General features: G+C 45.9%; 1 protein-coding gene across 14 annotated transcripts in view; it reads right to left on the reverse strand.

Moving 5' to 3' along the window:
* The window catches only part of SZT2 (SZT2 subunit of KICSTOR complex), an 84481-nt gene that overhangs the window by 34496 nt on the left and 28736 nt on the right, over window positions 1-21249 (reverse strand). For 10 of the 14 annotated variants that reach the window (XM_077334094.1, XM_077334101.1, XM_077334098.1 and 7 more), the window contains 23 exons: window positions 20227-20451; window positions 19726-19804; window positions 18862-18953; window positions 18098-18266; window positions 15924-16044; window positions 15724-15837; window positions 14968-15168; window positions 14790-14893; window positions 14127-14268; window positions 13055-13162; window positions 10920-11124; window positions 10476-10588; window positions 9949-10177; window positions 7485-7638; window positions 7293-7385; window positions 7084-7165; window positions 4348-4626; window positions 4020-4155; window positions 3779-3895; window positions 3629-3692; window positions 3241-3426; window positions 611-904; window positions 286-472 (listed from right to left, as the gene is read on the reverse strand). In XM_077334094.1, coding sequence (XP_077190209.1) covers window positions 286-472; window positions 611-904; window positions 3241-3426; window positions 3629-3692; window positions 3779-3895; window positions 4020-4155; window positions 4348-4626; window positions 7084-7165; window positions 7293-7385; window positions 7485-7638; window positions 9949-10177; window positions 10476-10588; window positions 10920-11124; window positions 13055-13162; window positions 14127-14268; window positions 14790-14893; window positions 14968-15168; window positions 15724-15837; window positions 15924-16044; window positions 18098-18266; window positions 18862-18953; window positions 19726-19804; window positions 20227-20451 — 3494 coding nt within the window. The remainder of the gene's footprint in view (window positions 1-285; window positions 473-610; window positions 905-3240; window positions 3427-3628; window positions 3693-3778; window positions 3896-4019; window positions 4156-4347; window positions 4627-7083; window positions 7166-7292; window positions 7386-7484; window positions 7639-9948; window positions 10178-10475; window positions 10589-10919; window positions 11125-13054; window positions 13163-14126; window positions 14269-14789; window positions 14894-14967; window positions 15169-15723; window positions 15838-15923; window positions 16045-18097; window positions 18267-18861; window positions 18954-19725; window positions 19805-20226; window positions 20452-21249) is intronic. The other 4 variants (XM_077334103.1, XM_077334090.1, XM_077334091.1 and 1 more) reach the window with 3 other exon arrangements.

Genomic DNA, 21249 nt, shown 5'->3' on the forward strand with positions numbered 1-21249 from the left:
GAAGGGGAGGGACCCTGAGTGGGAGTGTACATAGCTATGCTTCCCAACCATATTCTGCATGGTTGCACCACTTCTGAAGTTTCTCAAAACCTGAAGAATGTTTCAGGGTGTTCTCAACAGTAAAAAAGATGAGAAAGGCTGCCCTGGGGAAATGTAAATACTTCATTTGCAAAGACTATTTCAATTAGTTAAAGGTCATTTCAAAGAATCCCACGTGTCTCTCTTGCACACCACTTTTCATCACCTGGTCCCCATTCCAATATTCAGCTGAAGGCAACTCCTCACCTCCCCTGCCAGTGGTCACAGAGTCTGCCAGGCTCGCAACAGATGGTGTTGCTGAGGGCGATTTCTCATTGTCCCACTTCTCTGGACAGGAAACCAAGGCCTGTGGCTGGGTCAAAGCAGACTCCTCATCCAGAGAGCCACACTCCAAAGTACTGGCCTGTTCCAGCCTTGAAACTTCCTCTGATAGCTGCATCACAGTGAAGGGGATGGAGAAAGACTTAAATCCAAATGAGAATGCAGCCGAGGATGTACCCTTCCCAGTCATTATCCCTGCAATATGAGCAGTACCACTTCTCATCTGAAATACATGCCCTTTGTAACTTACCTCACCATGTGCCAGGCTACTCATCCCCAATAATTCTTTTGCTTCCAATCCAGTCCTGCTTTCACTTGTTGGCCATGCCCAGGGACCATGAGCCTCCTCGGGGGGAGTGGAGCAGGGCAAGGAGTCTTCTGTCCTGTTGCTGCTATCACACCTGCCTCCTGTCATGGTGTTTGCAAGTGGCTCCGGAGGGCTGGGCCTGCTTACTGAGGCATGCAGGCGACTGATGGAAACATAGTAGAAATCGTTCCCCTCAGCATTGAGCACGTAGCCCGGCAAGGTCATTCTCTGGAACTCCTGCAACGAGAGAATGGGGTGAAGCTCCACTGGCAAGGAACAAACAAAAATAGTTACAAGGGTGCTGGAGTACATTGTCCAGGTAGCTCTCAAAAAGGCAAAAATGACTCGGTGAAGGACAGCATGGCACTGACTCTCCCTGAAGCAGTCTTGACACCCCTCTTAAAGGAGTCTTCCTTTTATCCAGAAAATGTCTGGCCCAACTATCACCAAATAGAAAACATCCTTCTTTGGGTACTATGGTTGAGCAAATGGTGCTTAGATTATCTGGATGTAGTTCAGTCAGATTTCAGGCCTGATTTCAGAAGGAAAACTTCCCTTGGCCACCCCAATGCAGGCATTCACAAACCATGGCTGGTTTTAATAGCTAACCTCTTAAGAGTTCTTGGAGAACGTTAATCAGCATGTGGGTGGGGTGATTATATTTGAATTTCCAAAAGGCACTGACAAGTTACTTCCCCAAAGACTCTTGAATAAGCTTAGCAGCCATGGAATAAGTGTACAGGCCCTCTTACAGGTTAAATATTTGTTAAATGACAGGAAGTAGGAATAAACAGACTTCTCACAATGGTGTGGGAGTGAGGAGAGATGACACCCTCAAGCTCAGGAAGGTGAGCTTTGAGGGGATAGGGTGCTTGTGTTCCTCATTTCTCTTTCTCCTCACACTGGGGAAATCCAAACCTTTCCCAGCTCTGCCCCCACTGTCCCAGCAATCAGCCTATTGTCTTAGCTGGCTTCAGCTGTAGCCGCATTTGGCTTGGCCCCCTCCCTGCTACTGGTGTGATATCTTATATGTGTCTCCAGAAGTTATTAGAGTTATATGGGGCTGTCCTGGGCAAACTTGCAAGGCTGAAAGGTCTAATTGCCAGGATCAAGTAGGTGAGTGCCCTTGTGGGACCCTGCCCCAACAAATGACCTGTATTTGGAAATTGCCAGAGAGAGTATGACCCTGATGATTCTCCAGAATCTCTCAACTAGAGTCTGATTCACTATAAGGCAGCTTTATGGCTTAGTGCACTGGTTGGCGGGGATGAGTATTGGCTACCTCTTGTTGAGTGGTAGCCAAAGGTGGTGCTAGGGGAAATATGCTCAGGCCCACAGTATTTATGCTATTAGTTTCCTCAAGGTTCTGGTCTATGTCCCATGTTCTTCAGTATCGATATGGCATTTCTGGTAGCATAGTCTAGAGAGTCTGTTAACTGTCATCAGGATGCCAGTGATTACAATATTTCTCCATTTCATCAGCATCAGTTGAGACAGAGAATATTCCAGAAAGGTGCTGGGAGGCAGCAATGAGCAGGATAAAAGCCAATACACTGAAGAATGTAGATTCTATGCCGAATCAGAAAGTCATGGATTGAGCTACAATTTCCTTGAAAGATGATGTTCAGAGTTGGAGGTGTGCTCATAGTTGGAGGCTCAGGCATCCTGTGTGGCACGTTGCAACTTTGGCCAGCCTTTCTTTCCTCCAAAGACATGGATCTAAGTGCTCCTCCAAAGGCACTCACAATCTAATCAAATCTCATGTGTGAAAGTATTTATAGGCTACCAATTCATTTATGTACTCAGCTGCAGATGCTGGGTCCAGGGGATTTGAAGGACTCCTGAATCCCATATGAAGTGGTCTGATTACTGTGGCATCAGCTTGTTTAGATTGTGTGCAGAAGGTTGTGACATTTGGTCTCTTTGTTTTAAATCATGAATAGTGATTATTTTAGTGCCATAAAATTTGACTCCTACTGTTATTGCTGCTATTTTAGCGTGATGCCTGCTTTGCTGCTGTTTTAAAATGTGATTTTGTACTAGTCTTCTAAAATTGTTTTAACTGTCTATAAGCCACCTTGATAAGAGCCTCTTGTGGCACAGGGTGGTAAGGCAGCCGACATGTTATATGAAGCTCTGACCATGAGGCTGGGAGTTCGATCCCAGCAGCCGGCTCAAGGTTGACTCAGCCTTCCATCCTTCTGAGGTTGGTAAAATGAGTACCCAGCTTGCTGGGATGTAAAACGGTAATGACTGGGGAAGGGAATGGCAAACCACCCCGTATTGAGTCTGCCATGAAAACGCTAGAGGGCGTCACCCCAAGGGTCAGACATGACTCAGTTGTTGCACAGGGGATACTTTTACCTTCTAAGCCGACTTGATCACTTTTATTGGAAAGAGTGGGATGGACACTATCATCAAAATAAATAAACATTCTACATGCATAGAAGTGAGAAAGGATGGCACGGAAGACTCTGGAAGAGGGTCTATCTGTAGTTCATTATCTGAGTATTACAAGTCTAACAGCAGCCACACAGAGAATGCCTGAATAACTGAAAGGATCAAGAACCTACCTCACGAAACCTTTCCAGAGAGCTCTCGGGGCCAAACACAAACTGCAAGGGGACCGCCTCACAGTGGCAGCTTGGCCGACCTTGGGAACTGTAAACATGCGAAGCCACTCGGTTCAAGATATCAGCAGTGATTGGGCGTGAGTGGCGCAAGGCTGACACAATTTCATCATCCAACAGCCAGCGGATCTGAAGCAGCAGAGACAGAGAGTTGTCAGAGGAATATACAGGCCCTGTATCTCCAGCAGTTACATCCTACCAAAGCTTCCAGATTGGTACTTGGCCAGTCCACACTCCAGGACTCAGAGATGGACATAACAGAAAGAAGTGTACAGGAGCAATATTTCACTAGAGTCAGGGCAAGCAGATTACTGGGGACGAGTGGACTTACCTCTGTCATAGTAGCTTCAACAGCTTGCCTGTGCACTCCAGGAAGGTTGGAGAGTGCTGGGTGCCTTGAAAAGAGAGAAGAATGTAAAGTTCAGGTGAAGAGGTCAGAATCTGGGCAGCCTAGCATAAAGAGGATATAGAGGATAAATACCCATCTTCCACAGTTGATGGTAGCCTGTCCAGGTTGTGGATAAGCTCCTCATCAGAGCGGAAGGAAGAGGGCCGACCCGGGGAACGGGTGAAGGAGGCACTGCTCTCAGATGTGTATCTGCCACCAAAAAAAGAAGAAGAAGAAGGCAGGAAGGGGGAATGAATTACTGGCTTCCTACTGGAACTAACCAAGCCTATCTTTAAAACTTCCCTCCACACAACCCAGTGCCATAGGGCCCCACCTATTATGATGCAAATCGTTCACCATTTCGATCTCCAGTGGAAGGGTCAGAACAAAAATGTCAAGCGTCACGCTGAGATCACAGAGATCAATGGCATGCATGGCCTTACAGCTCTCATGGCAACCTAGTACCTCTCCTAGAGAAAGAAAATATACATTACTTAGTCAAGAACACACTTGATACGACCCATTTTTCATATAGCTGGAGAAGCTGGGCTTCAACAGTATGGCCTTCCAGGCATTTCTGAGATGCTAATGCTACATCCCAGTGGTCCCTCTGACCCAGTCATGCTCCTCCCACCCCAAGCTCAAGACCCTTTATCACTCACCCAAGCATGTGGGTAGTGAGAGAACAGGCATAGAACTATGCTGAGTGCGCAGCTTCACAGAACATGTCAGGTGCACAAAAAGGGGTGGCATGTCCTGCTCGAGTAGTTCTTGCTCTGCCAAAGAGTCACCCAGCACGCTGAAGGAGTCCTCATCTTGGTTAACAGTGTTGGAGTCTGACAGGGAATCTGCTTCTAGAAATTCATGGTCCAGCCGGTCCCGATATTCCACTTCCAGTTCTGGATCACTCTCAGTGCCAATCCCACAAGCAGATGCATTTCCTATGTAGGAAGTGTTCATTGGACAAGTTAAATAAAACCAGAGGTTTTGGAAAATGACGTACTGAATGGATGATAGGGCTTTGACTCAAACTAAAGTACTCTAAAACTTTCTAATAGTTTATCCTGAAAGGATAAATGCTCTCTGAATACAGAGACAATGGCTCTGGATGTTACAGGAAGTACTGGCACCTGGATGTACGACAGACTTATCTCTGCAGCATCTCACAAATTCTACATGGTGGCAGAGCTAATGCATGCACAATATTACAGTATGCCAGTTTTAGAAGGTATAGAGTCATCTTTAAGGATTGTTTCCTCAGGTACTTATAAAGTAATTCATAAACCAAATATCTCTCTCACACATGCTAATGTGCACATAAGAAAATACAGAGACAAAACTTCAAATGAACATGACCGAATGCTACATGACAAATGTCAAACCACAACTGGGATACTTATAGGGAGAAAAACACTGAGACAAAAAAACATAAATTTAGTTGGCACTGATAAAACTGTTCTGACCGAGCAGTGATATCAGCACTCTCAGCCTCATCCACCTCACAGGGTGTCTGTTGTGGGGAGAGGAATGGGAAGGCGACTGTAAGCGGCATAAGAGAAAAGCAACATAAAAGAACCAACTCTTCTTCTTCTTCTTGTATACAGGTTGATCATATGATTGACTGGTCAATTACCTTGGTAAGCATACTGGACTTTAGAAGCGGAGGTAATGAATTCTAACTTTAAATTCGGGGAAATCTCGCCATATTTTCCCATGGAGAAGGCAAGCTCCCTTTTGTTCCTTCCTAGGTAACATAAGCTCAAGGCCTGTTAGTGCGGTGTTCCACAAGCCTCATTAAAATTTCACTCCAAATAGCTCTGCACTGAATTCTGTCTGCCTTGCATTTCTTCACTGACCAGATCAGCAGTTGCCAATGGTATTCATCCTAGATAATAAAATGTGACTCCTAGGCTTGGAAGAGTCTCTAAGAAATAGGTGCCTGCTGACCACTCCAGAGTCATAACTCTTCTAGCTGACACTGAGCAGCTGCTCTGGTGTTGACTCATCTGATCTGCTGTCTCACAGGGCCTTGGCACCTAACTGTTTAGGGACAATGGGAATTTGAACTGAATGCTAAGCCATACCAGCAGCTTCAAAGTAAATTAGACCTCATGAATTTTTCACTGTAGTGTTGCAAGCATAGACCCATTTTATTTTACTCAACCCTTCTAAGATGGAGGTCCTGTGGCAGATCAGGAAGTGCATTCACCTGACCTGGCTGGGGTGCAATTAACATTGCGCCCTGTGCTAGGAATCTGGGTGTGATCTCGGATGCCTCACTTACCATGGAGGCGCAGATCATGAGAGCAGCACGCCTGGCGTTTTACCAAGTCCACCAAGTGAGGCTACTAGCACCCTCCCTGTCCTAAGAACACCTGGCCACTGTGATCCATATGACAGTCACCTCCAGGATTGACTTCTGTAACTCACTCTGTGCAGACCTGCCCTTTTCCTTGAACCGGAAATTGCAGCTGGTACAAAATGCAGCAGCCAGAGTCCTCACAGGAACACCTTGGAGGGCCCATATTCAGCCAGTGCTGAGGCAGCTGCATTGGTTGCCAGTTGCAGCCTGGATCAGGTTCAAGGTTCACGGTCTGGGCCCCATATATCTGAGGGACCACCTATCACCTTATGCTCCCCGCAGGGCCTTGCATTCTGAGGGTATTAACCTGTTGGTGATTCCTTGTCCTCGAGAGGTTCACCTGGCCTCAACCAGGGCCAGGGCCTTTTCAGTCCTGGCCCCAACCTGGTGGAATGAGCTTCCGGAAGAGCTAAGAGCACTGTAGAACCTTTCAGTTCTGCAGGGCCTGTAAAACGGGGCTCTTCCACAAGGTTTTTGGTTGTGGCCAGGATGTGGGAGATCAGAGGGGCCCCTTCACAACTATCGACATCCCTGAGAATTGGGGCCATGAGGCGTTGATGGAGGGGGGAACGTGGGTTTTATTTTTCTTGTTGCCACAGCAAGTTGTTGTTGGTTTTTATGAGGCTTTATGTAGTGGGGTTTTATTCTATTGTAACCCGCCACTAGTCGTTTCTGAGAGCGGCGGGTAAGAAATCTAATAAATAATAATAATATTCATATTATATTATGTATAGTCTGCCTTTACCACGGGGACTCGAGGTGGATAACACAAAAATCAACAAACTGGGATGTTCAATAACCATGCATTAGGATTTCAGAAATCGGGAACCTGAAGAAGGAACTGAAGCACAGCATTAATTCCACAACATCCGGGAGCTTCAACAATTATAACTACAAAAGTACAGTAGGGTTTAATTGATTTGTCTTATTGTGTGATTTTTTAAAATTGTCTTAATTGATGGTTTTGTTTTATTGTGCTAGCTGGAGACAAAGCATAAACTTCCCAAACAAACAGGGCAGATAACAGTTCCCTCACCTCCATCAGCTGCCAGGTCAGTTTCTGAACTCTCCACATCTTCACTGCCTTTCTTGTCTGCATGGTCCCGAGATACTTCCTCCTGAGAAGGGACAAGAAGCCACTTGTGTACCACATGCAATATCTGGGTACTTGATCCTTCCATGTTTGTGGCACACAGCTCCCTCAAGGATCCCTTCCAAGGCAGAGAAACAAATGCATCTTCCTACCTCTTTTTTGGCTGAAGGAGGACAGTAGAAGAAATAATGAGGATTGGATGGCACTGGCTTAAAATGCAAACTACCAATCTCCAAGAATTTTTCCTAGGAGATAAAGAGAGAACAAAAGCAACTAGAGAACATTTGGATCATATGTGCCACTATCTCTTATAGCAGCCCAATGAAGAAGTCTTTGCCTTGTACCTGGATGATTCTGTGCAAGTCAGGGTGTGCCTGGCAGGGCTGGCTGCTCTCTAGTAGTGAGAGGGGAAACTCTGGACAGCAGCTCTGCCTGGACTCTTGGGCTGGACAGGAGGAGACATGGGAATCTTGCTCACTGAAATCCTCTGTCTCAGCACTGCAGTGTGGATTCAGGAAAAGTCAAATCAGTTAAATATAGCCCTATGCACCCATCCTTCATACGTGTATTCCTCAGCAATGTACTCTTCAATCAGAAGCAGCCCTGGGGCCTCTCCTACCCCCCACCCCAGTTCCATACAATGTAAGCATTCTGACCAGTCAGGAACAAAAAATAGAGACACATAGTTAATAGCAATTCTCTGAGTGTCTACATGAGGAACTATTTTACTGGACATCAGTCTTCTGGAGCCAACAGAAACCTAGGAGACTGCTCACAGATCCAGTTCTCACAAGTTATATAGTCAGTTTTGTCTACAAACACATTGGAACTGGTACAGTTTAGCATGAGAGTAGCTGGAAAGCGGTCCAAAAGCAGAGGCTAAGCTCCCAACCATGGGGCATATTTCCTAACTGCCTAGCAACTCTTTTCAAAGAATACAACAGCATTTGTGACTCAAAGGAAAAATACCCAATCCACTGCATTTCTACGAGCAAACTTCTCTGTACTTAATTTGGCCTACAGGGCTGTCTTATTCCCATTCTTTTCAACATCTATGCAAAGATTTGGGCTAAGCAGCCACCTATCTGTGGATGACATTCGGCTCTATGTCGTACTTCCAGAAGATCCCAGGCAGGATGTAGAAAACTGGGAACAGAGCCTCAAAGCAGTTTTGGGATGGATGAGGACTTATACACTGAAATGTAATCCAAGCAAAACAGTGGTGCTACTAGTGTGGGGAGGAAGGTATGACCTAGGAATGGGGGTTGCTATGAAGCTCCTAAGTAGCTTCACAGCTTGGGAGTGCTGCTTGACCTGGGCCTCATACTGGATAAACAGGTGGCAGCAACAGCGAGGTTTGCCTGTCTGTCTTATGTTCCACCAGTGGGTGAAGACTTCTTTGTTTAATTTGTTGTACCCCTGGTGAAAGCTTATGGCCCTTCCTCCCTGTTAAATCTTTTATGTATGCATTTTAACACATTTAATGCCTTGGTATTTGCTGTCTTGGGGATTCCTATCCGGCCAGGAAGGCAGCATAGAAATGCTCTATATAAATACATAAAACATTGCTGGTGCTCTACAGACAGCTCCATTTCTAGTTCACAACCCAATTGACTTTCCAGGCTCTGGACTGTATTCTCTATAGCAGTGGTCCCCAACCTTTTTATCACCGGGGACCACTCAACGCCGGGGACCACTGACTGGGGACCACTCAACGCCGGGGACCACTCACTGGGGACCACTCAACGCCGGGGACCACTCAACGCCTTTTACTGAGGCCCGGTGAGGTAGTTTACTCCTCTACTCTCAACCACTGCCCTAACGCTCTCTGATCGCTATGGTAATGTTTAAACATCCCTTCAAAATAAGATACAGACACGCCACAACAATGAAGTGTGTTGTAAAGGGCTGGGGGGGATGAAGTAAAGGGCCGGTGGGGGGGAGAAAGCGTCCTTCGGGGCCCACCTCCAATTAGTTGAAGGACCACATGTAGTCCGTGGCCCACAGGTTGGGGATCGCTACTCTATAGTTTCTCTCTGTACACGTTTAATTTTTGGAATTGTAAACCTCTTAAAGCCACAAAGGAAAGGCAAAGTATAAATGGGGCTTTAATGCATTTTATATGTTTTTAACTTCTGGAAGAGTAAGTTTGCCTTGAGCCTCACAGAAAAAATAAAACTTTGCATTTCATGAATCATCTATACTATTGCATTAGCCCAGCTCAGGACCATATAATGTCTAGATGGCAATGATTTTTGTAGCCAGGTCCATAATATATCCCAGCAACATTACTCAAGAACTACCAAACTAGATATCATTCCTAGGGCACACTCCTGTCACTAAACTGAAGCTTCACCCGCCTTACATTTGTTGTTGCTGAGATTTCAGCACTTCAGATTTCAAAACCAATGTGTCAGTTTAAATTCACAATTAAATCTCCACCATTTAAAGCTTTTGCAGCTGTTCGCAGTGTCACTCTTGAAAATCTGACTTGAATATGCAGTCCTTTCATTCATTCAAAGCCTGAATAAACATGCTGAGAGGCCCTCAGAGCTAGGTCCCCGCTTGGTATATCCCCAGGACTATAGAAAAAGGGCCCTGATAGCTATAAAGCTGAACTTTAGAAATCCAATTACATCAGTAGAGTGTGCAGAAGTGGTAATCCAAGGCAAAACCACTCATTAGGCAGCAACTGCATCCAAGAGGAACAGAGAAAACCCTTGGCAGATAAACTGTACTTCCAAACACCCAACATTGCCATCCTATTATTTCTGATCTAATTGTGTTTCTATAGAAACAGCATCTCACCTGGAGACAGAGGCTAACACACCCCGTCCTTGGGAGGCTTGAGTGGTTTCTCTTTCTAAACTGGTAGGCAGGTGATGGTGGCGCTCACAGAAGGAGCGCACATGGCTGCACAGGGTAAGTAGGAAGCTTGTGATGTCTATCTCTTGAAGAAGCTCCTCGCAATAATCCACAGCTATGAGCAGGTCAGAGCAGCTGATGCTGTGACCCTGTTGAAGGCTCCGGAACAGCCCTGAACAGAAGAGAATTAAAATGCTATACCACCATATGAATGTCAGCATGTTAAGATGAAGGAATGACAAACGTTTTTTTTTAAAGGCAACACTGTATCCTACTAGCTGAAGCTTTGCCCATTTCTGCCCCAGGCTCACTATGAGATTGAAGATACAAGTCTGACATAGCCACATGGCTGTACTCAGCTCCCTTTTGGCTTTTCAGGACAAAGCCAAGCCCAGTTTCATAGCAAACTAGAAGAACTGGATGTAACATCTCCTTTCCCTGCAATGAGGCAGGGTAGTTCTATTTCTTACCTTTCACGTAGCACTGGTGGGAATGTTCTTGCAGCAAAGTGCAGTAACTCACTATTTCCTTGTGCTTGGGATCTAGCCAGGGAGCACTGGTGGGGCGCTCCACAGACTGGTTTCTGAAAGACAGACACATTCAACCGCATGATAAAGGCAAAGACAGCATTACACAAGGTCAGGCCCCATTTCCTTTACTTGTCAGCATGTCACTTCAGTTCTTTCTGTGCTTTCATCCTTACTTTGTTACTACTCTGGCAGCAATGCCATCACTCAGCCTACCACGCGCAGGCCTGTTTGCATCTGCTGGGCAACAAGTAGCAACAGCAACAATCCAGAGACCCAAGTGATAGGGGCAGTACCAAGGAACAAGGGGTGGTACCATGGAGCAATGTTTTCCCAAAACATACAGAGGGGCAGTTGAGTTTCCAGGGCCTTACAGCAGGAGTGCACCTGAAAAAGATATCCCGCAGAGGTTTATCTGGCTTGGGAGTGATCATCTGCTCCCGCAGCAGTTCCAAGGAGCAGCTGTAAACATAGACAGGGCAGCGGACTCGGCAGCTCTCACTGATGTCAGGCTGAGACACCTGGTGGCTGAAGGAGATACGTGCTTCTCTTCTTGGTGCAGCATCTGGATCACCAATCTCACGACCAGTTTCTGTAGATGAGATACCCGTTGGGGAATGAGCAGGCCTCTCACACTTGGAGATCACCTGGTTCAGCATACCAACACACTGAGCACTGCTTCAGAAGAGTGTTGTTGTTTTCCTGTCCCCTTTTCCCCAGCCTCAAGCACAGTACTTTCCTGTGCATACATCACCTCCATGCTCTGCAGCTTAATAAGGAACAAGTACAAGACTAGCACAAGAGGGGTGGCATCCTGCCTTGTCTTCTCTGAACAGCCCTGCTCTGTCACTCTGTCAGAGTCTTAACTCCCTCATCATGAGAGCACTGATAACAAAGGAAAGAGTGAGTAGACAGGGTTAGGGTCCATTGTTCTCATTTATGCTTCAACATGAGGCTTATGAGATGGCCTTGGGCAAGCTGATATTCTCTGGGACTATTGTGAAGTCAGGAAGCTGAGATAACAATAGTTAAAGCAATCAACAAACTTGTTTAAAAAATAAAGGAATCCAGTAAGGTAAAAGCATGGCTTTGTTACTTTAAAAACAAGTTTTCTAAGATAGGGTAAAATATAAATCCACAGAAAGAAAGAAAGAAAGAAAGAAAGAAAGAAAGAAAGAAAGAAAGAAAGAAAGAAAGAAAGAAAGAAAGAAAGAAAGAAAGAAAGAAAGAAAGAAAGAAAGAAAGAAAGAAAGAAAGAAAGAAAGAAAGAAATACACACAACAAAATAAAACAATTATTTTGCCCTGCTTCACTTGCGAAGATTTTTGGCTGCTTTTAATGTTTTGCTGATTTTATTCTGTTTGAACGCATTTTTTAATGCTGCTATTGGAATTGCAGGTGCTTTGCTGCTTTATCTTAGAGGGTCAGTTTTATGACATGATTTTTATTTATTGTCTTGTTTTAAATGTGTAAACTGCCATGCTGATATTTTAATTGAAGGAATGATATCAATTTTTTAAATAACAATTTTTTTTTAATAGTGGCAGCTTTTTTCCAACATCTGCCATAATAGCACACTGGAAATCTGTATTTCTGGGTATTTACTGTCTCCCCAGATTTGCTTTCTTCAGGGATGCTTCACTATTCTTTTGCTCTGCAAACTGCAGGTCCAAAGCAGGTATCCATGTCATATGATCTACAGGCAGGTTGCAGTCTCCTGTCTAAATCCTTGCAGTGCTCTCTTTTGGTTTCAAACTGTAGCTTGTCTTTTCTGGTCCCTTCTGAATGCAGCTGTGTAGCTGTGCTGAGATGGCAGGAAGAGAAAGCAGCAGCAAAAAGAGAAAGTCACCTTCTAGCCAGCTTTAAAAAAATTAAAATTACTATTATTTGTGAAATATTCCCTGACCTTATCCTCCAAGGAAGCAGAAAGCAGCAGCAGAAAGAAGATGATGTGTGCTAGGCAGCAGAGCATGTATTGGCTTGCTTATTCTTATGCCTGTTAACTGTGTCAATGTGAGGGTGGGACCGAACCACTTTCTACAGGGACAATGGTGACCCAATTTAAATAGTGAGGCAGAGCCTCCCTGTGCAATTTTGCATGGGTCTAAGATCTCAACGACACTGCTGCATGCCATACAAAGTAGCTATGCATGCTTAGCTAGCAAACCATCACAATATCTGCAAGGGCTATGGAACTTTGGTGTACAAACTACACAACTGTGTCCACTTTTTAAGGACTGCAGCACAGTTCAGAGAAGACTTTGAGCCCATGCAGTTACATGGAGGAAGCCAAGTAGGCAGAAGAATAGTCTCAGGTAGGATTTCTTTTTCCTTTGTATGCCACCAGCCCCACCAAGAGGCTGCATTCTCTTGCACTGTCCCACTGTTACCATCTACTCCCCTAGAAGTGGGAGAAAATCAATGTTCCTGTGCTTACAGAGTTAGAATAAAACCAAACATTCCCACACAAGATCCTAAGCACAAGATACCAGCTGTGCTGCAAAAGCAAAATCAGTAAGTACCACTGGCTGGTGTAACACTGACAGTCGGAAGTACTCCTGCTGTTTCCAGCTCATGTTCTCCTTCTTTGGAAGCATTTTCTGGCTCATAAGCTATCAATCTCTGTATATCTGGAAAAGAAAGTTGGAGTAAAGGCCTGCCATGCAGCATTCAGTATGTACCCTTTCTTTCCCTCTTTCTTTCACCACTAGTGCACAATATCAGGGGGGGGATCCACAGGAAACTCAGCAGTGCAGTAGCGGATTTTATAGCCTAAGGAAGACATTTTCTAATTTGGATATTGAGCACTCACAATTATATTCATAGCAAATACTGCAATCAGCTTAGGCAGAACTAAATCCTTATCCATGGTTCCTCTATATATTTGTGAAACAGCCTAGGGGGTGGAATGTGTCCGGCTGTCCAAGTTGGAATAGGGCCAATTGGCCCTGCCCCCTGCAGCTCCCACCCTCTGTACCTGGACTCTAGCGTCTTTGCTCTCAGACGCCTCAGTGTCTGGAGCCAGTACCAGGTAAGGGAAGAGGAACCTGGCCAAAGGGTCCTGGTGGAGGGCCTGCTAATGAGGGCCTCTTGGCCTGCTAGGCTAGCCCTGCTAAAGAGGGCCTCACAGCCTGCTGACTTCCTGCTAAGGAGCTCTGTCCCAGGCCAGCTAACGACCTGGCCAGCTCCCCACCCACCCCACTTGATCCAGCTGCAAGCTGCGGCCCAAAGCTACCTTAAGCTGCCTGGCCAGGGGAGGGAACCCTTTCAAGGCTTGTTCTTAGGAACGGACTTTGAAGCTAGTCTATGATATAATTTGCCTGTCACACTACATGACAATGGAATGCAGCCTTGAATTAACTATTCAGCATCTCTATTTTTTAAATCAAGTTTCAATACTTGATGCAATCTCAGAATAATTTCTGCAAAGCAACCAAATGTATGCAAAGTGGCTTAATTTGTATGACTTACACCAGTTGCAGGATTCAGCTTTCATTTCTTTGGCACAATGATTTCTTCTATATCTGTCCTATTACTGTATAGTATGAAGATTGGGGATTATCTTTTCTTCTGGCAGCTAGCCAGCCCCCTTACCTGAGAATGTAGCTGGTAGAAAGATGAGAAAAAGATGCTGTGGATTGGCCAGCTTAGCATAGCATCGCCACTGGGGGAAAAGATTTTCAGACACACCTGCTGCCGAGATATCATCACCTGACCCCTCCATATTGTTTGGAATCTAAGAAAGAGCAAATCCAATTTTATCACGCCTTGGCTTTTTAATACTGTGGCTCAGCACCCCTTCCTGATGAAGTAATCAAAGGATCAGAGTCAGACTAAATCTGCATCGTCCATCAACTGCCCCTTTCCATTGTGTACAACCACTCCTCCTATATCATTCCTTAGGATCCTCTATCCCACAAGAGCAGCATTTCATGGAGATCAGAGGGCTGCAGTGGGAGGAGGGAAACAGGCAACTACTGTTTTGCTCTTAGAAAACTTAGTCTGGATCCAACCAAAACATTCCAACACAGTCTTGGACCCAAACACAATTATAGCATCAGATCTGCAGCACTGAGGAAGATCTAAAGCTCCCTTTCAGACAGTGTAGGGACGTATTCCATTCCACCCTCTACGGGAATAAATGGCTGGCTCCTGCACACAGAATTTGCTGCAGGCCAAGGTGCTTCACTTGTGCCCATGTGACATCAGGCCACCGCTCTTCAGCAGTGTGATGCTGAGCTCACAAGGCTGCTGTACCTGCTGGGCATTTGTAGAAGTAGCCTTATCCTTGTTACCAGCAAGGTAGTAACTCCCAGTTGGATCCTGCTGCTCCAAGGATATGGAGGCTTTCAGAGGGTCTGCTGGAAGGGAAACAAGAAGATCAGAAACTAGAGGAATGAAGAAAGGCAGGTGCTAATTCATGTGCTCCTCTTACCTTGGATCACTGGGAGCACAAAGGGAGGGGAGTGGCCATCTCGGTCCCTCTGCAGCACCTGTTCCATGAAAGTCCCATGATCTGTGCCTGCCAAAATGATTTCCCTGTCGCTGAGGTCATGTTGGAGGCAGCCGTGAAAGAGGCTGAGAAGCATTTCATTAGGCAGCAAAGATGAGTCCTTTGTGATTCCATCATCCTCTGCTGCAGGACAGAAGTCATCAGCATGAGCAAAACCATTCTCTGGTGTTTCAGCTCAAAATGCCCACCCGCAATGCAGCTCCCTGGCAAACCCACAGGACTGAGGAAAGCAACTGAATTCACTCTATTCTCCTCCCAGACCAGCTGAAAACAAGAGTAATACCTTTATTTATTTATTTGGATTTTTATTTATAGAGAGAGACACTAGGTCAAAGAGCCTCTCTGCACTCCCCTTCCCATACCCAGTGACAGCCATGGGAAGAAATTAGTTTCTAAAACAGGTGCACTGGCACTCCTGGACCCTGTGATCTGGAAGCTCTGCATCTTAACATGGAAGATAGTTTACAAGTGAGAATAGATTAGAAGTCCACATTCTACACTGTACTCCCACTTCTTTATTATAGTTTTACAAATTCTAGAATCGAGAAGGAACACTGGAAATTGGCTTCTGGGCTTTGAGCAGATGCTCTGGTGCAGTGTCAGCTGTGGCCTTCTCCCTCTATCCCCATCTCCTCAGGCGGCATCAGCAAGAAAACTGCAAAGGTAAGGAGCACTTGCCTCCTGACAGCATCAGGAAGAACATTTCAACCTGCTGACATTTGGGGAGCAGCTTCATGAGGTCAAATTGGAAAGGAATCTCATGTACACGGGAACCACTTCCAGTGTCACGGCCTATAACAAGAACCAGGACTGTAAACCCTGCCAGGCCTTACAGGCACAGATCATCTAGTCAGGCAGGCACTTGCTAGCAGAATCACCTTCAGTGTCAGAAGCCTTTGGGTCACTTGCTGGGAAGATCCACTCCTTGTTCTGGCACAGTTGGCTGATGTACTCAAAAGCAAGGATGGTGTGGATGCACATCAGGTCTCGGGGGAAAAGCTGGAATAAAGACCTGAAGTTAAGACACAGGTGTAGTGCCAAGAGGCGAAAGGTTCTTTTCTACTGAGGGATTTGGGGGCAATAAGGATGCAAGTGGTGAAGAAAACAGACAATTTTGCTGAAATACTAGGGGCCAAGCCTGTTGCATTCATGAATACAGGAATACAACAGGCGCTAGATTGGGGGGGGGGCAGGGTGGAAGAACTCTGCAGACAGCCTCCCCCCTCCCCCCAGGACCTGGAAAGGCAGCAGGCGGCTCTTCTCTGAATGAACTCTCCCCCCCCAGGACCTGGAAAGGTTGCAGGCAGCTGTTAGGGTGGTGGGCCTCGAAGCTGTGGCCAGGTGGCTCAGTAGTCTAGGAGCAAGGCACCCTCCTGGGGAACCTCAAGGCTCAGGGGCTGGAGGCAAGCAACTCACCAGCAGGGATCTGCAGCCTCCAAGCCTCTGAGGGAAGTGGGAGGGGGTGGGGGACAGAAGGCGACTGGCTGACTCCTGGACAGAAAGGCAAGCCGGTTGGAGGAGGAGGAGGCACTCCGGGCTGGGTGCTAAGTGCTGAGGCACTTAAGCTATGAGACCACGCTTCTCCTCCAAGCCCTTACCAGAAATATTATGTGGAACAGATCTGGGAATGTACAGAAAAGAAACCAACAGATCATAAAAAACAGTCAGCTGACTGCGAACCCTGAAGAACAGCAGGGGGTAGACTCCTACAACTTGCTGATGTACCCAGCACTGCTGTGTGGTCCAGAATGAGCAGAGGTTTGATAACAGGGACTTAAATACTATTTTAGGATTACATAATTTTCACCTGTATGCAAGTGTGCATTCTTTCCCCATAGCTGACCTTGAAGAGAAGCAACATTTCCCACAGCAAACTGATTAGCAGTGTGGGGCAGCAAGTATCCAATACAAATGCCCCTTCGATTCCATTATGAGGTACATCAGCTTAACATTAAAACCACCCACTCCCAAAGTGCAATAACAAGAGGTAAGTGAACACTGAGGAAGAAAAACATGTTTTTGAGAGAACATCTTCAGTGCGTATAACCTCTTCAGGCCTGACCCACAAGGCATCTTGAGCACAGGTGGAGAAACTGTGGTTCATCAGAAGTCCTCGAACTATGATGGTCTCCTGCAAGTGCCACTACAAGGCTGGCCAACTTGGCTACAGGTAGGTCAAGATGGTTCTAGTATGTCAAATGGCATTCAAGTCACAGAACAATGAGGCAGACCATGCCCAACTGTATGTTAGCCACATACAAAATTGACTATCTTATTGAAAGAAAATCCAGCAGCTCTTTTCATAAAAGATTGGAAGCCCCTATTGGAATTTTTGTGAGAGAGATAAGAAAGACTTACTAACCAAAGGCCTTGAAAACCAAGTTTAAAAAAGAGAATATAAAGGTATTAAAGAAATGTATAAGAAGTTAAAGGAGAAAATGGAAAGGTTGATGGTTTAATTCGTCTGCAGAAAACTGTGGTGTCAACATTATTTTGTATTTTGTTTTTTTCTCTCCCCCTTTTTTATTTTACTCTTTTCCTTTTCACTCTAGGATTTTATTTCCCTCCATGTTTTATTAATGAAAATTCTTACTAAAAATGTATATGAAAAAAATATTAGCCATATAAATAATCAATCCCTTAGAATCCATCCATTTTCAAATAATCCACCCAAGAGACAAGTCTTGCCCCCAGATACAATCAAGAAGTGGAGAAAGATGGCCGGTGTTTATTACAGCAACAACTTGAGCAGCATGGCTATTAGGATTGAGAGCTTCAGCATCCGAAGCGGCTGCTCACGCCGGAAGCAGCCAGAACCACGGCACGGGGGGGGGGGGGGGGAGGTGCGTCGACACCTACTCCCCCCCCCCCCCGCACTGCTGGCTGCTTCAGATGTGAGCGGCCGCTTTGAACACCGAAGCGCCCAACCCTAGAGCCAGTGGCTATCATAGCAAAAGCTCCCCAAGCAGCATGTTGACAGACTTCCCTCCTCTGGTGTTCAAGGCATTGATCCCAGCGGTTCCCCTATATTTCCCCTACCACAGAAACATACCACTTTGGGGATTTTCTGGTAAGATAGGCCATGCAGGTGTTGCCAGCTGTCTGATGAACTATCCACATAGCCACTCTGTGGCTCCACCCAGCACTCCGTGACAAGGTTCAGCTCCGTGTCCACTTCTATGGCCTCTACCTCTGTGTCATTGTCGTCATCTGTGGAGAAACTGAAGGACAAATGAGATAATGTAAGAATGACCAAGCTGTGACATGGATGACCCAGGCTAGCCTGATCTCATCAGAAGTTAAGCAGAGTCAGCCCTGATTAGTACTTAGTTTGGAGACCACCAAGGAAGTCCAAGGTTGCTACACATAGACCGTTTATGCACTGGAGGTTTCATGCCAGGCTACAGGCTGGGGTTTTAGTCATGGCAGGTTGCCCCACCTCTTCCTGCACCCACATGGGGGAGCATTTGGCCCGGTGCACCTCATCCACCCCCAATTTGTGCTCCTGCACGAGAGCTGGGGCAGTGAAGTTCTCAGTGCATAAACGGTCACAGGCAGGCAATGGCAAACAACTTCAGAATCTCTCAGGCCTTGAAACCCCAATAAGGTTGCCATAAGTTGCTGGCAAGTTGAAGCCACTTTCCACCACCAAGCATGGCCAGCTCATGCCTGAATATTCCACCATGACGACCCTTACTGCTCCCTCAAACCTCATTGTTTATTGCCCCCAACTCCAATAGCATTCATGAGTCCTTGTTCCTGCAGCAGTGGCAGGATCTCTTCCTGGTTTCCCCTGATGAGATTCCCAGTCTTTACCTGTCTTTAGTAGAAGTGGAATGTGGTGGAAACAGCACATATTGGACAATGCAAGTGAGTGTCTCACTCCCACAGTCTCTTGAGGAATCACTCTGTGGAAGAAAAAAAATATCCTGTTACCCTATTATCCTTCTTCCAAGGTATCATCCTGCAGCCTTTATTCTAGGAAAGAAGCAGTGAAGCATTATGATATGCAATCACCTTGCTGCACTAGACACAACTCCATGACTCAACACGTTTTCCTGGTGGGAGCCAGTGAGGAAAAGTCAAGGATAGGGGTTTGCATTCTGATCTACCTGAGCCAAACAGCAATTTCCAGGTATATTTTGGCATCCCAAATGTATCCAGGTTTTCTCAGGAAAACAAAACAAAAATCCTAGATTGCTCCTGCCTCTCAGCTGTTTGTTGGGTTTTTCCAGTCTCTTTAAGCTTTAACGCGACTGCAGAAGATGGGCCCTGTGATTTTGTCTTGGGGATGGCTGGCTTCTCCTACAACTTGGTCTAAAGTGGGCTGCAAGAGAAGTCAGCCAGGATCAGACTTAGTTGGAGCTAGCTCCTCTTGCAGCCTGGGGCAGATTAGCTGGGGCAGCAGGAGCTGAGGAGCTGCCTCAGCTAGGGCTGGCTCCTCTCGCAGCTGGGCTGATTGGGAAACAGATTTTTTCCCCTGAATTTTTTTTTAGTTCAAGTATACCCAAACCCAAAAACCATGGGGGGGGGGGGGACTGCACACCCATAATCAAGAACAGATCTAGCCTGTATTTTGTCTGTATCTACCTCTGGGATTCATTTACAAGACACACACTTTTGCCTGGGAGAATTAAAATTGCTGCCTTTTCAGAACCAGTTATCAATCAAAAGACTTACCCGTATAGGGAACTCCAGCACCATGTTGATAATTCCATCACCACTGGATGCAAAATGAAAGCCCTCAGACAGACGAACCCTACAAATCCAAAGAGAGCAGTGGCAATTACTGAGCATCCCCTGCAGTGAATGACATTTCAATATTCCCCATTTCCTCCTTTCATTACTGAAAACACAGCTGCGTCTTTACACCAATCTCTCCTATGCTAGCTAGGGTAACTTATTATTGTTACTATCCATTCAATATAGCTACTGAGTTTGATGCGCTGCTCCATTCCTCTACATTTCATGTGAACTACCCTGAGCCTCAGGGGAGAGCGGTATATAAAAGTATGTGAGTGAGTGAATGTGTGAATGAATGCATACGTGTGTACATACCTACGTACACAAACCAACTGACTCACTCACACAAAAATGACCCAAATACAACCAAACTGTCTTTAACATCACAAGTGCTTTTGCAGGCCCCCTTTAGATCCTACAGATAAGTTGTGCACTTACTCTGTTAGAGTGGACAGCAATTGTGCCACAGCTGTGATGGGCAAGGCAGGTACCAGCCCTGACTGCACACACCAGATCCAGCGCTGGTGATAGAAATAGCGAGACAAGGAGGCCAGAGTGGAGGAAGCCGTACGGTTGGCTACCATGGTAAGCGGGCCTGACATGGGGGGATTCTCCAAAGGTAAGAGGCATGGAACACGATAGTCAGAGGGTAGCTTCTCATATCTGGCCAGAGAGAGAGAGAAAGCAGCAAAAATGAGAAAGCAAATCAACTGCACACCTTTCTGTACTTTAGGTTGGTCACTGCTGCTGTCCATGAACCACACTCTGAGGGACTGGTAGGCCACCCCTGTGTCTTCTAAGCTTCAACTCCCTCCATCACACAAGTCATATTTATCCTACTGTGCAGAAAAAGGACTATGAGCATACTGGCAAATATACCAGAAGCAATTAGTAAATTCTGCTTCCAAAATAAAATTAAAGCTAATACTTTGACCTGACCTGGATAGCCCAGCCTGGCCAAATCTTGTCAGATCTAAAAACTTCAGCCCTGGTCAATATTTGGATGGGAGGCCACCAAAGAAGTCCACGGTCATGCCAAAGAAGCAGGCAATGGCAAACCACCTCTGAACATTTCTTGCCTACCCTACCAGGTCACCATAAGTCTGCTGTGACTTAACCGCAAAAAACCCAAAGCTATTTAGCATAATTAGTTCTGTTTATTGAATTCCAGAATTTAGGGTTTTAAAAGGAGAAAAAAGTAAAATAGTAAAATGCAAGCGTAGAAAGGAAAAGAGTGCTGAGCACAAACACTAGTATTGAGGCACCACTAAGACAAAGAACATGGAACATCAAATAAGGAAAAGGAGCTGTATGAGGAATAGAAGACAACCGTGAGACAAGTCATGGTCTGCCTTTTGTCTGAAATCATCCTTTAGACCAGGGGTAGTCAACCTGTGGTCCTCCAGATGTTCATGGACTACAATTCCCATGAGCCCCTGCCAGCAAATGCAGTCCATGAAC

Source organism: Paroedura picta, chromosome 4 (genome assembly GCF_049243985.1).
Source record: "Paroedura picta isolate Pp20150507F chromosome 4, Ppicta_v3.0, whole genome shotgun sequence".
In the NCBI taxonomy this organism is placed as follows: Eukaryota; Metazoa; Chordata; class Lepidosauria; order Squamata; family Gekkonidae; genus Paroedura; species Paroedura picta.